Here is an 18,635-nt window from a genome sequence, read left to right as displayed (position 1 = left end):
GAAACTTGGGAATTTCTTAGGAAATTTTTCTGATGAGTCAAAGTTTCAGATTTATTTTAAATTCTAAATCTAGGGATTTATATACAGGGCCAGGAGTACGGCTCATTCATTAAAGTGCTCACTGTGCAAACTGAAGGACCTGAGTTTGATTCCCAGAATCCATGTAAAAAAGTCAAGCCCAACAGCACATGCCCATAATCCCAGCAGTGGGGAGAGGAGAGGCAGAGACAGGAGGTATCCTGGGGCTTGCTGGCCAGCCAGTCTAGCCAAATCTGATTCCAGATTCAATGAGAGACTCTGCCTCAAAAAATAAGGTAGAAAGTTGATTGAACAAGACGCCCAATGTCAACCTCTGGCCTCCATTTGTGCACACACACGTGCACACGCACATGAGCACAATTTGTATGTAAGAATGTCTCAGTATTTGCAGAAGGACATAAAATAAGAGCCTTAAAGCTAAATATTAGAAGTCCACCCTGTTTCTCAGAGGGGCAGAGATCGCAGGCTAACTTTAAAGGCTTGTGTTTGCCTAGTTCATACTCGTTTTGAGTTTCTCCACCTGTGGTCTGGAAAATGATCTGTCCTTTCAATAATCTTTTCTTTCATCTCAAGTGATGTTTTTCATTCATCTACCTACTGCTTAATAAATGTGTGTTGAGTATGTGAGCTGGGATTGGACCTGTGTCAGGGAAAAAGATACAGCAATAACCACCTGGAGAGGCTCTGGTTTTGTGGGGCTTGGAACCCAGTTGGGGAAGATGGGACAAAAAATAATTTAAAGCTATGTAGAAATTATACCAGTTTGTACTTTTAACATATGCTCTGGTGGGGAAGCACAAGGTGCTACTGGAGAAATGAGATGTAACTTTAGCTTCAGGAAGACTCGGCTGAGTGTTAAAAGATGAGACGTTGGGCAGGACAAGCACATTTTGTATTAGGGGGAACAGCATGTACTAAATTCCTAAGTAAATTCAGGATTCTGAAGGGAGCCCACGGTAGCTGGATGTGGGGAGTGTTAAGAGAAGGAGGTAGAACACCACAGCTGTTCTCAGCAAATGGAAATGCAAGCCCATAACCAGGGAACTCCTGCCTTCCCCATTTCCCACATAGCTACTCTATCCCTCAGCCCCTCCCTGTCCTTGACTTGTTTTCTGAGCCCCTGAATCAGTGATTTCTCCTACCAGAAGAGCAGAGGGGAACAGGATCTGAGACCCAGCTCACCACCACCTGCTTTCAGATGTGACTTCCAACAGCTCGCTTTAAGTAGAGACCCTGTAGAGACTGAAAATGGCTGAGGAGCCATGAATGTGCATAGAATCTTTGCCCAGAAATCCTAGCCTCAGAAACAGTCCAGAGCAGCATCAAAGCTACAGATACAGCTGCTGAGTCGAGCCCTGCTTCCGCATGGTCATCAGCACTCAGCATATGTCGACAATGAATTATAGCTCTGTCTCTGACAGTGCCGATCCGAGCCAGGCTCCACCATCAGCAGGAGGTGAGCAGAGCAGGAAGTTAGACTATCCCCTCCCGCCGTGCTCCTGTATACAGCCTTTAGAAAGAACAGTTATGAAGACCGTGTCACAAAATGAAAAAAATGTCTGTGGTGGCATTTGACAGAAAGGTGCAGAATGTGGAGCTCCATCAACACTGTAACTACAGCTTTGTACAAATTCTCTGTGAATGTGGGCATAAAATGACAGGGAGAGCACCCAGCCCCTCACATGTAGTAAAGCGCCATGCAGAGCCATTCTTCTCTAAGGTTTTTGATCACAGACATGATTACAGTATTCTGTGTACAATGAACTAGAGAAAGATAATAGAATCAAATACACTGCAATGTAAATGCTTATAAACCAGCCACCTGGAAAACGTCTTTGGAATTCACACCAAGCCCTTAGCCAGGCACTGGAAAGAGAATAGAGAAAAAATATTTCTTTTCTAATGCATGTGTGTGTACACGTGCACAGGCATAAACATGTGTGTGTGTTCAAGCAAGCTGCGTGTTGATTCTCCGGAGTGCTGATGACCTCTTTTGAGACAAGGTATCTCATTGGCCTGAAGAGCACCAGTCTGGCTGGACTAGCTGGCCATTGAGCCCCAGGGGTCCTCCCAGCTCTGCTTCCCTAGTGCTGAGATTACACCATGCTCAGCATTTTTACATGTTCTGGGACTCGAACTCAGGTCCTCATGCTTATGAGGCAAGCACTTCACCAACTGAGTCATTTCCCAAGACCAAGAAAAAATATTTCAGACACAGAGTTCACCTTTGTATCAGTTTTCCTCTCTGTGTTTGGAAGGACATAATCACAGGTAAAACCAGGCAAGAGTTAGGAAGCCCGAATCAAGTCATGTGCACCCGACTCTAAGTACCCAGAGCTCTCTGATCTTAGGAAGACCAGAGAGTGGGGCCACATGAATAGCCCCCACAGGATCCTGGAAGGTGCAAAGGAGGCAGGAAATATAGGAACAAACCCCAGGCAAGGGTTGCTGGGACAGGGCAAGGCAGGTGAGAGCAGCTGTGCTTAGTCAGCTATTCCCACTTAGAGATGGACGAGACCTCACACAGTCCAACAAGCGCCTCACACAGTCCAACACAAGCACCTCACACAGTCTAACATGGAACAATCCCACCTCTTCACAGATGAGAAAACTGAGACTTATGGCCAGATTAACCCTCTGAGGTCTGTGATTCCATGGACTCTGTCCCACCCAGCTCTTCCTGGTTTGCAAAATGATTTGGGAAAATCTTTGGACTGGAAGTATGCACCCATTACTTCATTGTGGTGAAGGATTTCACAGGTGTGAACTGTCAACAGCTCTCTGAACTGCACACTTTAAATCCATACCATGTATTGCTCATAAATTATATCTTAATAAGTCTGCTTAAATGTGCCTTAAAAATCAAACATTTAGTGGAAATAGTGTACACTGTGAAGATCTTATGTCCATCCATTCATTCATTCAATATTATTGATGTATACAAATGTGATATACAGACACAGTGAACAAGACACACATCCTATGTCAAATGTCCAAACTAGTAGAGACAGTAAAGACATAAGCAATTAAGTTAGCACCTGTTAGGGACGTCCTGGGCATTTGGGGAACACATGGAAGTGACATCTAACTAAAGCTCTGGAGGATACTTGGGAGCTCTCTTTCAGAGCCTAGAAAACTTTAAGACATAGACAGTGTCCTTATTTTTTATGGGAGGAGCCAAGGTATAGAATAAACACCTTTCACACACCTACACGTGGTAGGACTCACCCCTCATGGTCTGGATCCAGAACTTGAGCTTTCTACCATCCAGGTTCACTCTCCCAAAGGCAAGAGGGGAGGCTCACCCTTAAACCGATGAGGAAGCCAAGCTGCCCAACTTAAAGGCTGTAGTTGTATGAAAAGTACCATGCTTAGCCCTCTAAAACAAGCCTATTGTGTGCCAGATATCCCATGAGATCCCTACTGTGTGCTGGGCACTGTGCCTGGCATTTGTAAGAAGTCTACTGTATATCAGTCACTGTGCCTAGCACCCTGTGAAAAGCTACTATGCCTCAGTACTGTGTTTATCACCATGTGAGAAGCCTACTGTGTGCCAAGAACTAAAGCTAGGCCTCTAAGAGAGCTGCTATACCCCCAGACACTGTGCCTACCACTCTGTGAGAAGTCTATTGGGTGCTAAGAACTGTGCCCAGCCCTCTGGGAAAAGTCTGTGTGCCAGGCACACTGTGAAGAACTTACTACATAACAAGGATGCTAAAAGCTATGGTGCAGGAGAGTTCTCAGGTCACAGAGGATCCAGAAAGAGAAGGCCAAGTGGAGGCCCAAGAAATCAGCAGTGATCAAGGTCACAGCAGAGAGATGCTTGCTTCTTGGCAAGGTCAAAGGCTTTCTCTCCCAGTAATGGCTATCTGGGAACCTCCCTGTACTCAAGAGAGTCTTCCCCCATCTGACTGAGTGGAAGCAGAGGCTGCATTCAGTCTACAGGGGCCAGGGATAGAGACAAAAGGACAGGCATGCATCTTAGATGAGCAATTCCAAAATACATTGCTGCTGAGTTTGGCCCACAGAGTCCCTGGCTGGAGCTGGTGGTTTGAAATCCACAGAAATTTATGGCAGCATCAGGAAACAGACACAACAGCTGCCTTGACCCTCAGCCCACCACTCTGCTCCTGTGTAATTACTATATACACACAAGTGGTGTGACACCCTCAGAAACAATGATGGGCCTTGGGCATCTGAGCTGACTGGCTCTGCTGATGATGGTGCTACTGATCCCGTGGGAAGAATGCCCAAGATTCTTTTCACAGTGAACATGGTGGCAGCTGTGACCATCCTGAAGACTTCTGGACCTGGTGCTGGGAAAACCCTCCATTCCCACAGAGTCACAGCACCTTTGTGGCACTAGATTCTGTCCCATCTTCATTTTTTTGTGTGTGGAATAACTGGTGAATGTCTGTTTAATGCAACCCCTCAAAGAAGGAATAAATCACATTTGGGGGTTCACCTTTATATCTTCATTGCCTCCCGTAGGGCTCTCTGTGATAAAAACATAAATATTTAATGAGCAAAATAATTAATTTTAGAATGTCACTTTAGCTCTTGAAGACAGATTAGACCAATGGCTTTCAAAGTGTGGATCTAGAGTTGACAGCAGCAGCGTGTGGTAAGTTGGTAGAAAAGCAAATCTTGGGCTCCAGTCCAGACCTGCTGAACCAGAAACTCAGAGAAGTGGGGGTCATGGAGCTTGGTGGTCTGTGTTTTAACCAGCTGCCAGCTCCTGGTGCATAGTCGCTTTGAGACTGACTGTCCTAAGTCCCTAGTTCTAAACTTTTAGATGAGAACAAATAGAAAACATAGGTGAAGAGCTCAATTTAAAAAATATTGGGGCTTGTGAGATGCCTCAGCAGGTAAGGGCATTGACTGCTTGATGACTCACATGGTGGAAGGAGAGAACTGACTCCCACAGTTATCTTCTGACCTCCACACATGTACCATGGTGTGCACAGACACAGAAATAAAAATGAATAAATGTAATTTGAATTTTTAAAGGGTTTTATAAGGTTCAGAAGGTAAATATTGTGGCTGTGGCTGAGTGGTGAGCTGGAATTTGGATATCTCTCAGAGGCATTCAAGGGCATACACAGCAAGAAAATTGCCATGGGGCAGAGGGTGGGCACCTTGGCGTCCAAGCTCAGAGATACATACACATTTTCCTAGTGCATGGGAAGAAGACCCAACAATTAACATGGGCTGTGGTGCCTGAACATTACTGGCATCAGGATGACATGAAAAAAACTGAGATTTGTACTAAGTCAAGAATTCTTCATACTCACAAATCTGAAAAGAATACCACTCCTGTCTTAACAGAGCAAGGCCAGCCACAAGGATCTCTGTGGGCAAAGCATTTTCCCCACAACTTCCAGAGCATTCCTGCCTACCGCCCCTCCTATTTGATGTCTTCCAGAAGGAAAAAACATCCAATGGTTGTTCATTGCATTGAATGAGTGAATCATGGATGGATAAACAATGACTCAGAGACATTAACCAATGTCTTCCTGCCCAGTGGCAAGCATGTGGATTTTCTCTACTTCACATCCTTCTGTCACTAAAGGAAAACCTCCCCATTAACCACTTCCTCTAAGAATCTGTTTGGGGTGTATCTAGAGACCAGATGAACAGAAGTTCATGAGTTAGATCCAGCCTCTGGGCTGGAACAGCAGCTCCAGGTACACTGGGAACAGGTTGGTTTCGTGGGTGACTTTTTCAGAACCATGGACAGCACCTGGTACAGCAGCCATATTCCATAGCTAAGAGTTGCTGACTGGAAGAATGAATGGCTGCCCCACGACAACCCTGGGCCTATCATCTTGTTCCTTTCCTCATTTCATTCTGCACAAAGAAACATACTAGCTCCACTTTGCAAAAGAGAGAGCTCAGGCTCAGAGTTTTAATGAGACAGCTAGACAGGAAGTAAGACTTTCTGACTCTAGTGTCTCTGTTCACTGTTCTACCCCAGGCTGGGTCGTGAAATTTAGCTGCCTCCAGCTTTGTGAAATCCTTACACAGACAGTGTCTAACTCACAGTGGTTTGACGTAGGCCATTTTGAAGGCAATCGGCATTTGGTAGAAATCATATTTCAGATGAGCATTTCCTGGGCTAGCAATATGTTGTGATGGTAAACCATTGGTGTTCTGAAGTATGCTATGTTGCTAAGCTATGCTGCTTGATAGATTAGATGGTTTCAATGTATTTTTTAATATTTTATTTATTTTTATTTTATGTGTATGAGTGTATTGTCTACATGTATATAAGTGCACCTGTGTCAGGCAATGGTTGCGGAGCTCAGAAGAAGGCATCAGATTCCCCTGTAACTGGTGTTACAGACAATTGTTAGCTGCCATGTGGGTGCTGGGAACCAAACCCAGGTCCTCTGCAAGAGCAGCCCGTGCTCTTAACTCACTGGCCCAAGGATTCAATGTATTTTAACTCAGAATATTTTCAGATTATACGGAGCTTATCAGAATGCACCTGCAGTAAGTCAAGGAACATATTAGTTACTTTTCTTTTGTTGTGATACAACATCATGATCAAGTCAGCTTATAAAGGGAAGAATTTATTTGGGCTTACAGGTCCAGAACATTATCAGTCCATCATAGCAGGGAGGCATGGCAACAACGGGCAGGATCAGAAAGCTGAGTGCTCACATCCTAAACCAAGCAGAGAGAGAGAGCAAGCTGGAAGTGGGGCAAGGTTATGAGCTCTTGAAGCCCCCCACAGTGACGTGTTTCCTCAAGCACCTCCTAGAGGTTCCATGGCTTCCCCCAAACGGCACCACCAACTGGACCAAGTGTTCAGACATTTGAGCCTATGGAGAACATTAGCAATCAAACTATCATAAGGAGCATCTGATTCTCCTAGCAACCTCACAGGCTGTATTCTGGGAGAGATGCGATGACACAGGAAGGGAAAGGACCCCACTGTGTGGTTCCTGGCAGGTTACAATATTTTTCTTTGCCTTCTTGCTGTTTAGGATCTCTGCTGAAGGTGTGGACATCGTTTTGGACTGCTTGTGTGGGGACAACACTGGCAAAGGGCTCAGTCTTCTTAAACCCCTGGGGACCTACATTTTATATGGTGAGTGATGCTCATCAGGGCAGGGCCAGCAACACAAAGCACCCCACTGTGCTTACCACAAAGGCTCTGAAATATGAAAAGTGTCAGTATTTTAGTAATTGTGACATTGGAAGCATTTAGTTTTTAATTATCTAATATTATTATTGTGTTCAGTCACAAAAATAACACGTGCCTACTGCCCTTACCTTATCATTTTGAGAATGTTTAAGTCAGTGTCACTAAAATGAGTAGAGCCATTAATGACTTGACCCACAGAAGGTGGTTCAGGTTGACAGTCCCAATGGTGAAGCAGTGGAGGCTTGGGGGCTGGAGGGATGGCTCAGCGGTTAAGGGCACCAGCTGTTCTTGCAGAGGACCTGGGTTCTAATCCCAGCATCTACATGGCAGCTAACAACTGTTCATAACTCCAGTTCCAGGGGATCTGACACCCTCTTCTGACCTCTGTGGGTGTTGCATGACATGGATGCACTTACACACATGCAGGCAATACACTCATACACATAAAATAAAAATAATAAATGAATTTTTTAATTCATTTGATTCATTTAATACAGGCTTGAGTGCCTGCAGCAGGATGGAGAGACAAGGGTGGGAAGCAGAGTCTTCACCGTTGGTTACGGTGTTACAAAATGCAGACTGTCCTTTCTCTCAGCTTCTCTCAGACACCCCAAGTCAGGATAGAAGCCCTGGGTGGGTTGGGCACATGTCTAGTGCCATCTGGTCTGCTTCTACATCCATCTTTTGTGGGGTTTTTGTTTCACTTTGTTTTTTGTTTTTTTTAAAGATAGGTTCTCACTGTGTAGCCTAGGCTGGTATTGAATTCATGATCCCCCTGCCTCAGCCTCTTGAGTGATAGGATTACAGATGTGTCAACATGCCTGGCTACATCTATTTCTGTGCTCTTGAGTGTGCATGAGAGCTAAGAACAGCGGGAGCAAGTTTTCTCCAGCAAAACGAAAGTGAGAGCCAGCCCTTCCTCTTGCCTTTCTTCTCTGTTCCGTACACACCCAGACACCAGTTATATACAAAGGGAGACACACACAGACACACTCTGACACACACAAAGAGAGATACAGACACAGAGAGACACACACAGATACACATGAACACACACACACATAGAGAGACATACACAAAGACAGACAGAAACACACTGACACACACATATAGAGACACACACAGACACATACAAGATATGCACACGCACAGACACGCAGACACAGATACAGACACAGACACACACATATAGAGATACACAGACACGTATACACACAGACACACATAGAGAGACACACAATAGAAATTGAGCCTTAATTCTGAATAGCAGAAGAAAAAACAAAGCAAATTTCCCTTTAGAAAGATATGTTTGAGCTGGGTGTGGTGGCGCACACCTTTAATCCCAGGACTAGGGAGGCAGAGGCAGGCAGATGTCTGTGAGTTCATGGCCAGCCTGGTCAACATAGTGAGTTCCAGGACAGCTGGGACTACAGAGACCCTGTCTCAAGATAAAAATTAAAAATTAAAAAAGATATGTTTGAGGGTTATAAATATCCTTTATTATCATTAGGTCATTATAACGAAAAGAACTGAGCTCCTGGCGGTGGGCAAACGTTCTGTTGCTGATGCGTTCTGGTCATTTCTATCCTGACCACATATTTCCTTAGAACCAGATACATAATTTATCATTATTACTGATGGAAGGACCTCCACGACTGTAGCACCATCAGAATCTAGGCTGTGACTAACAGAAGGCAGATGAGCACTTTACGCATCTTCGCCTCACAGACACCCAGGTTTCTATTTTACCTCAGTTGCATGATCTCACTTGGGTGAACTTCAACTTGATTATCTCACAATCATCTAACCCATTACACTGATTACTTGGTTACTGCATAATGGAAGGCTGGTGCTGTAATCCCTTGAAGAAATCACCCCATAAAAACAGAGGGAGTGGGTAACTTATTGGCCAACAGTTTACCCAGACCAAGTGGTTAGGTTTAAAATATGCATTTTCTTTTTCAAATGTACTTATTGTTTTATTAATAATTTTAGGCCAGCATACAAAGTGATGGGTTTCATCATAACCCTTCATGAGTACATGTTGCTAGACTTGGTTTTGAATCATCCCCTTTCTATTATCCTGCCTTTGCCTGTCCCCTCAGTCCCTCATGAAAGGCCTTTAAATACAGGTTTAACATCCCTTACCCAAAATACAGAAGCCCAGAAGTGCTTCATATCTTATATTTGGAGGAAAAGGTTTGGGTCTTAAAATATGCATTTTTTAAAATTAGATAACTGTTCTCTAAGACAAACACACTAAAATCTCTGGTTACAAGCAGAAAAGTCATTGAAAAGGGGCCAATTAAATGGGATATTCTCTCCTCTATATTGACAAGGGTTCCTCACCCCACACCCTCCCACCCCAGGAGTCTTACAAAGGGGCGGCATCTCTCTGAGCACCTCAGTGGATCTTTCCCAGCTCCACTTCATCTGGCATCTGAATGTTGCTTGGTCCAAAAGCAATTCCCAATGTTCTGTCCTAAGTGGTTCCTCACCTTTCTACCTGGACCTCTTTGGAGCTGACAAGTTCATTCCCTGGGCTTCTAGACTTAATTTTTCCCTTGTCTGTATTTTCTATACTTCTTTTTCCCATCCGTTCAAATTCCCCTCCTCCACTTCAGTGCCCAGCCCAGGTCAGAGCCCAAGCCTCTCACTTACCAGAGAATCAAATTCAAATCTATGAAGCAGTCTCCTACAGAAGTTCATTTCTTGGTTTCAATAAACAGAGCCAAAATGCGGTGTCAGTTTATTAAAATGGTGGACTAATCACGTTTGCTGCATGCCTGGTTACCCAAGGAATGAAGAGGTCACTGTGAAAAAAAGTCACATCCTCTCTGAACCAACGACACCTAGCCAAATAATCCATTTGATGACCCATTCCTGTGCCTCTCATTTTTTCAAGATTGAACTGAGTTTGTTTTGAGCTTTTGACACATGTGCACAAACACTTGCCATTCTTGCATGAATGAGAAGAGATGTTGATTCTCATGGGCAATTGTTTGATTTGGGAATCTTCTGTTTGCAGGTTCATCCAACATGGTAACTGGAGAGACCAAGAGCTTCTTCAGCTTTGCAAAGTCAGTAAGTACCCATGCCTGCCTATTGGATGATAGCAAATGTCAATCCGCATGTCAGGAGAGCCATCTAAAGACATTGGTCCATTGCTGGTCATCTGCATCTACTTCTGTTTAAATGAAGTAGAGAAGTGGGGGCATCAGTAAAACTTTGGAAAGCTTCATTTTTTATTTCAGTTGAGATTCTTTCAAAATTAGTATTTCCAAACATCAGTTGAAAGTGAACTGTACTGTACCCGTTCCCTAGAGTAGCCAGCCCTCCAGTTTTACCATTTCTTGGCCATGTTTCTGGGGGCACCTGAGGTTTCTGTGTGCCCCCAACCTGTTAGCTGGAGATAGAAAGGGGAAACCCATAACTTTAAAAAGGTCTGAATATGTGATTACTTTGTCCACCACTGAGGAGCTCTTCTTAACAACACACCTGCTCAGATGCTTCTCCCCACACAGAGCTGTACATGTTAGAGTTACATTTACTTGGGCTTTTGATTGTATTTCTAGCCTACCCATCAGAGCAGGGGACACTGTTTCTTACAAGTGCTAGCTTTTGCTCCCTCCACTCTCAGCCTCTGGTGTAGACAATGCAACATTGATAGGTTAATGGATGAGTGTGGTGAGGACTCCTTCCCTGGGAGATATAAGCATCTCTCCCCTCCCTCCTAAGGTCCCAAAGACAAACCAAAGTACAGTTCCAGCAAAGTTCACCATAGGGAGCCAGTGGATTTATTGGGCTTACTTATGGAGCATGAGTTGAAGGGGATACCGGCAGGAGTGTAGGTAACCCTAAAGTGGTTGTAGGAAAGTCTACACTCATCATGGATGATGGCTTCCACATTGCCACATAGATGGAGCCCTCATCCATTAGTTTTCCTCAACCTATGTACTCTACCACATCCTAACTGCACCTAGGTCACAAGCAATTAGAAAAAATTGCATACAAGTGGCTGGGGGGAGCAGCAGAAATCCAACAACCCTCTCTACCCATTCCTTCTATGAAGGAGTGTCAACAGTCAACAAGCCTGAGCATCATGGACAAGCAGGCATAGCTGGTCTGGTGAAGATAGCAGGTGTTTTGCTCAGAGGATCTTGTTCTACAACAACAAACATCACTGTATGGGCATTTTTAAAATATATATATATATTATTATTTTATGCGCATGAGTGTATTGCCTGCATGTATGTAAGTGCACCAGTGCCATGTGGTACCTGTAGACGTCAGAAGAGGGCATTGGATTCCCTGGAACTGGAATTACAGACAGTTGCTAGCCACCACGTGGGTGCTGAGAATCAAACCCAGGTCCTCAGCAAGAGCAGCCAATGCTCTTAACCATTATGCCATCTCTCCGGTCCCTCTGTACGGACATTTTCTGAACATCTACTGTGGGGGACATTGCACCAGCTATCAAGTTATCTCAGTGAACGGGACATACATGCAGGACCCTTGTGGTTCCTACATTCTACTCAAGGAGACAGACTCAACATAAGGAAGACATTAACTTATTGGTAACATGACTGTGAATGACATATAGCTTAAAAAGGAAATAGAAGCAGGATGCCAAAATGGAAGGAGGCATGATGGGATGGAAGCATTTTAAATGAGATGGGGAGAATAGAATTCACTAGCGGTATGGAGTTCTATTAGCTAATTTCCTCATTGCTACGACCAAATATGACAAGAAGCAACTCAAGTAAGGAATGGCTTATTTTGGCTCACAGCCCCACAGGATACAGCCCTGCATGGCGGGGACGGCATCGTGGCAGGAGTGTGAGGCTGGTGCTCAGGTTGCATACGCAGTCAGGAAGCTGCTGCTCGGCTCACATTCTACCCCTTATGCAGTCTGGGACTCCAGCCATGAGATAGTGCCATCCACATTTAGGGTGGGTCTTCCCACCTCAGTTAACCCGATCTAGAAATTCCCTCACAGACATAGAAAGATTTGTCTTCAAGGTGATTTTTAGATTCTGTCAAGTTGGCAATATCGACCATCACAGGAGTATTTATAGGCTCTCTGTCCTCACACTGACTGCCAGATACTTCGCCCCCAAACATCCACTAATCCTGGAAGGCCAGCACCCCCTCTATACATGAGACCAGAATTTAAGGAACTCCTTTTGCCTTGGGGCTTAAAGTATAGGTCAAGAATCATTTGAACTTCAGTGTCTATAGGAGTGAGAATGGGGCCTCTTGAAGGATGTTGTCTGCTACCTGTCCCTGAAAACAAGCTCTGTACCACTCACAGCTGTTTGGTTGCTGTGGTTACAATTAACATGATGCTGAGAGAGTGCTCCTAGGGAATCACGCTGGTCCCAAATTACATGTACTGTAAGAAGTGTTTGCTCTTTTCTTCCCATTAATGCCCAATCCCAGCACACAGTGCTAATGAAATAATTGCAGTATGCCCATGCTCAGGGAAGGCATTTATAAGAGCACAAGCCAGGAGGGAGGCTCAGATTCCTGTTCCCCAAACGGGTGCCATTCAGCTCTGTAGCAAAAGGTCACGAGTGAAGGCCATTCTCCATCAGAGGCTGGTTCTATACAGGTTGATTGGTTAGAAGTAAATTGAAGAGGTTTTTCTAAGAAGTGTGATGATGCTTTGCTCTAGGAAAAAATTCTATGCAATCAAGAAAGGCACATTAGAATCATATAGAGATCTTTCACTCAGCTATCTTAATTACGCTCTATCTTAAGCCTGCAGCAAAGCCAGGACTTTGGGCTTTGTCAGGCCTGCTGTTGGCATTCAGGCCATGATGAGGATACTCCCTACAAATGAAGTTAACATTTAGAGAGCAATCGGACTCCAAGCTCTTGCTCACTAAATCCAAAATGTACCTTTTGGATTAAGATGCAATTAAATCTGTATTGCTTATGGAACGCCTGATGTTAGGCTCTGTTGTAGCGTGTCTCACATGTATGAACACATTTACTTCTTACAACGGCCCTCCTCCCTCTAAGGTACTGTGAGGAAACCCAACACAGAGAGATTAGGGGAGTAGCCTAGGATCGCACAGATGAGTGACACTCAATTCCAGAACTTTAAAAATAATTTTAATTACATTTATGAGTGTGTGTGCATTCACATGTGTAGGTCAGAAGACAACTTTCAGGAGAGAGTTCTCTGTTTCCACCATGTAGATACCAGGGATCGAACTCAGGTCCTCAGGCTTGGCAGCAAGCACCTTCAACCACTGAGCCAATTTGCAGACACCAACTCTTGAATTCCAAAGACTACATAACATTGGTAATACCGCAGGATGTGACTCCATGTTGAGACTTTGTAACCCTGCACCTTCTTTCCTTACAGTGGTGGCAGGTGGAGAAAGTGAACCCCATCAAGTTGTATGAAGAAAACAAAGTCATCGCAGGGTTCTCCCTCCTCAACCTGCTCTTCAAGCAGGGCCGCTCGGGCCTCATCCGAGGAGTGGTGGAGAAACTCATAGGGTTGTACAACCAGAAGAAGATCAAGCCTGTGGTGGATTCTTTATGGGCCCTGGAGGAGGTAAGCAAACAACACCCTCTGTTTCTTCCTCGTAGCTCTGGGCTGCCAAAGACAGTCTTTTACTAAATGATTTTCCTCCAGGTTTGTTCTAAACAAAGATTCTAAATCACAGCCCCAGGCATTGGCATCTGGAAGTTCATGCTCGACAGTCAGGAAGTAGACAGACAAAAAGAAAATCACAGACAGGCAGAGGCAGGCAGACAGGTTTATGTGAGTTCAAGGCCAGCCTGGTTTACATAGTGAGTTCCAGGCAAGCCAGGGCTATATAGTGAGACCCTGTCTAAAAATTAATTAAATAAATAACATTTAAAAAATAAATTACACACAAAAAATATCACTGTGTTTTAAGTAAGTTTATGATTGTCGGTTGGGGCACATTTACGGCTCTCCTTGGCCACATGGAGTCCACATGTTGGACATCACTGGTTCACAGTGGTTTTGGTATAAGGACCACTTCAAGTTCCTAAGTAGTTTTCAAGCCCTGTTCCTCCACCATTTCCACATGAACCCTTTCCTCCTAAGAAAGATACCAAATTTGAGTAGAAATGCTTGGTTCACCTTGAATACAAGAGGATGTGCTTATTGGTGGAAGGTTGTAAATATTGCTGCTGTATGGATGTATTAGAGATTGATGTCGGGGTTGCTTAGTCCTGGGAGTATCTGATATGATGGAGCTAGGTATTTTATTCCTCTTCGAGACACTGTCAGACTATCATGGTGGACACTGTAATTCTGTTCAGTCTCGTGCTGGACTGAGTTTTAGAGTTTTGGGTAGTGGTGGTGTTGTTAATGAATCTGCTAAAAGTTCTAGTATTTGAATATATTTCTAAACCATGAAAAAAACCAAGAACCTTCAGTAGAGCATGGTGGCACACACGTTTAACCCCAACACTTGGGAAGCAGAAGCAGGTGGATTTCTATGGGATCGAGGCCAGCCTGGTCTACAGAGGAGTTCCAGGCCAGCTGGGGCTACAGGGAGACCCTGTCTCGAAACACAAAATAACACAAAAATTAAGAACCTGAGTGTAACCATTAAGGATGTTAACCTGTGAACTGGCTAGATTGGTCATGTGGGATTCAAGTGAGGGGGAGACAGTCTAGGAAATTCTTCAGGATGAAAGAAAGGTTGAATGTTCAGGAAATCCATCTTGACTATTCCTTGTGAGAGCAAAGGAAACGTGTGATCTGGGTTTCAGGCGACAATTCAGATCTTCTTTAGTCACGAAGCCCCCAAAATGTTTAAGATTGTGTGCACTGTGTTATTGGTTTCTCCTGCATTTTTTTCATGGGTGAAGTGCCTGAAGGAACAAGCACTTATGGATGGGGGGATGTACATGTGCATGTGTATATACGTGTCTGTGTATGCACTTGCCTATGTGTGTATGTGTAGAGGCCAGGTATCAACATTGGCTGTCATCTTCTATAGCCCTCCACCTTATGTTTTGAGACATAGTCTCTCACTGAACCTGAAGCATGGCATTTAGGCTAGGCTGGCTGGCCAGTGAGCTCCCTGGGCCTGCATCTCTCTACTGCCAACCTCCAGCACTAGAGTTACAGACATGGACCATCATACCCAACTTGTACATGGGTGCTAGGGATCGGAACTCAGATCCTTATGCTTGCACAGCAAGCATTTTGCCCACTGAGCCATATCCCAAGCCTGGAACAAATCCTTTAATGCTTCTAGGAGCTACCGGCACCTTTAAAACCTCAAACAAACACCAAGTTCTATGGCATAGGAGTGTGGGTATCTCAAGGAAGATGTTGCTGCTTGCCTGATGGATTAAGAGGACGGAATGCAATGCTTTGTCTAAGCACAGAAATTCTCCAAAAAAAAAAGGTGTTGTGGGGCTTGGTAACTGTGTAGTCAAATACAGCAGGGCTTAGACTTAGAGATTTGGAATATATCTACATTTATCTTTCTAATATTGACGTATCATGCACATGCACAGCCTTTTTTTAAAAAGCTACCAAAAGGCCTTGTTTCTCATGATAAAAGAAATACATGTCCAGTACAGGACTGAGTTAACCACAGCATAATAGAAAATAAACTGCATGCCTGAATTCCAGAGAAGGATAATGTGGTTAACATTTCAGTTTGTTTCCTTCTCATCTTTTTTAATTACAGATCCTCACAGTGATTCAATTTATTGCTAAAGTAAATCAGACAATAATGCATGCTTTGTCCTGTGCAATTGCTATGATGGTTAGCCTCTTATCATTATTTCCTTGAAAATCTTTTCAATTTAATGAGTCACTTATCCATATGGTATTCGCAGTGCCGTGCCCGTGACCAGTGAGTGGCTGGGCTACGTGGATATGGGAGGAGAGAAAACCTGAGATGGTTGGGCTAGATCTCATTCTGGGGACAGAAAAGGAGCTTAAACTTAAACTTGGTGCCCAAAGGGACCCAACAGAGCTGGTAGCATGTGAGGATTAAAATCCAAGATGGGATCCAGATGGCCCAAGTAGTGCTTGTTCAAGTATTTGACAACATTCTGTGCACAAAATGGTACGAGATTCTCTAAATACCTACTGAATAATTACTATGTGCCCAGTACAGGGCAAATGCTGGAGAGACAGTGAAGAATAGAGTTAACATCGCTGGACTTTATAGAGTTTATGATCAGAGGCATGTAAAGGGACAGAACATATTGGAGTAGGCAAAAACACAAAGGAAAATTGCCATGACATAAACAACCTGAGAGACAAAAGAATTACTTTATCTCCTGGTCTCATGGGCTGTTAGGTCACCACAGTATACAAAAGGAAGCCAAGAGCAAGGGTAGAGCCGGGGGTTGGGTGGCACCCTCAAAGGCCTACTCCTAATGACTTGCATCGACAGGTGGGGTTGGGCCCCACCTCCTAAAAATACCATAGCTTCCCAAGAAAGCCTCACTCACCAGCTGGGGAACAAACACCTAAAATATGAGCCTGTGGGGAACATTTCGGATTCAAGGGATAACAAAAGGTAATTGAGGATTTGTGTCAGTGATGGAGTGTGGAGACTTAGTTCACTCACAGCAGTGTCTCCCCGGCCTCGCCTCTTTTTCATCATCACCTCCCTAAGGAATCTTTTGTCTCATGAACCCTCCATGAAATTCAAATTTTTAATATGGTGTGTGTGTTTATGTTCTATATATGTATCCATGTTTTACGTATTAAAAGAGTAATTCTTTCATTCCCCCAAGAACCACCTTTCATCTCTTTGAGGCAATATGATGCTTGATGGAAGTGCCCACTGTAGAGTGATTCAAGAGGAGGATCTCTTGGAGTAACACCCTTTGAACAGGGTCATGGAGCAGACAAACAATGGAAGGAAGAGCATTTTAGACCCAGAGCCCCGAAAACAAAGGAATGAGAACAGGACATCTCAGTGACATCCATGGGTGAATTGTGAGCCAAGGAGGGATGGTGCAAGGAGTCTGGTCAGGGCAGCAGGGGTGGGCCGAATGGAAACTTGGATTTTACTACATAGACTCTCAGAGTCTGCTAGAGGGTCAAGGTCAGGAAGGGCTTCCTCATAGTCCTCAGAAAGAAGCTGGAGTTGCTAGGCAGGGTGCTGGGCAATGCCATAATCAGGAAGATCTCAGTGTTACCGCAGGCCAGGAAGCCTCCTAGTGGACAGCTCTGCTGCAGTGGGGACAGTCGAAAGAGGTGCAGATGGTGTGTATAAGGCGACAGGACTTGCCACCACGTTCACTGTCAGGAGAATCCTGGAGCTCAGTACATGCTGGAGTTAAATCAGAACTGGCCAGAGACTGCATCTACACAGGTTGCTGGGCAAAGGTACTCAGGACCAGCACTAGCCAGGAGCTCATCTGACTGAGCCTCATGTGGACTTGGGACCTGAGAAGTCCTTGAATGTCCAGGTTTCCTTCCATCTTCATACTTGGTGCTGTTGTCTGAGTTGCACTGGCTTGTCCTTTCCACTCAGCCCTGTCCTGGCAGTACTTAAGTCAGATCATTCTCTAGCCTGCTGAACCACACACCACCACCACACACACGCATGCACGCACGCACGCCATCATCGTCATCGTCGTCGTCATCATCATCAAATAAATAAAAAATTTTTTTTAAAGAATTCAATTCCAGTTTATCAATTTAATACATCATGGTTTCTCTCACTCGGCCTCATATATCTTTTGGTCTGGATAATTCTTCACCAGTGTGAGGTGCTGCTCCGTGCAGTTTTGGAGAATTAGTGGCATCCCTTGGCATCTACTTGCCAGCAGCATCTGCCTACTTCCAGCTGTAGAAAAAAAAAAATGTCTCCAGACACTGTCAGGTATCCACTGGGTAGGACAAGAGTGAGAGAAAAAAAATCACTCCTAGTTGAGTGAGGCGTGCCTACTTCCAGCTGTAGAAAAAAAAAAATGTCTCCAGACACTGTCAGGTGTCCACTGGGTAGGACAAGAGTGAGAGAAAAAAAATCACTCCTAGTTGAGTGGGGCAATAGCTCATCTGCTAAAGTGCTTGTCTGTTAGGCACAAAGTCACCCTGGGTTGGATCCCCAGCACCACATGCACTGAACAAGGTGGCACGTGCCACATGGAGGCAGTAGCAAGAGGATAGAACGTTCACAAGCTATCCTGGGCTATCTAGTGAGTTTGAAGCTAGTCTATGATCCATGAGACCCTGTCTCAGAAGAAGAAAGAGGGAGGAGGAGAAAGACGAGGAAGAAAAGGAGGAAGAAGAAGGGGAGGAGGAAGAGGAGGAAGAGGAAGAGGAGAATATGGAGGAGGAAGAAGAGGAGGATGAGGAAGAGGAGGAGGAAGAGGAGGAGGCAGAGGAGAAGGAGGAGGAAGAGGAGGAGAAGAAGGAAGAGGAGGAGGAGGAAGAAGAGGAGGAGGAGGAGGGGGAGGAGAAGGC

At 44.6% G+C, this 18,635-nt stretch overlaps 1 protein-coding gene across 1 annotated transcript in view; it reads left to right on the top strand.

Annotated features, from left to right (window-relative positions):
* Vat1l (vesicle amine transport 1 like) overlaps nucleotides 1-18,635 on the top strand; it is a 190,375-nt gene that overhangs the window by 82,047 nt on the left and 89,693 nt on the right. Inside the window, exons 5-7 of the mRNA XM_008826909.2 lie at nucleotides 7,032-7,135; nucleotides 10,221-10,276; nucleotides 13,569-13,763. Coding sequence (XP_008825131.1) covers nucleotides 7,032-7,135; nucleotides 10,221-10,276; nucleotides 13,569-13,763 — 355 coding nt within the window. The remainder of the gene's footprint in view (nucleotides 1-7,031; nucleotides 7,136-10,220; nucleotides 10,277-13,568; nucleotides 13,764-18,635) is intronic.

This window comes from Nannospalax galili, unplaced genomic scaffold (genome assembly GCF_000622305.1).
Source record: "Nannospalax galili isolate Female #2095 unplaced genomic scaffold, S.galili_v1.0 scaffold770, whole genome shotgun sequence".
Taxonomy (NCBI): domain Eukaryota; kingdom Metazoa; phylum Chordata; class Mammalia; order Rodentia; family Spalacidae; genus Nannospalax; species Nannospalax galili.
Note: the sequence above shows the minus strand (reverse complement) of the source record. Positions and strands in the feature narration are given on the sequence as shown.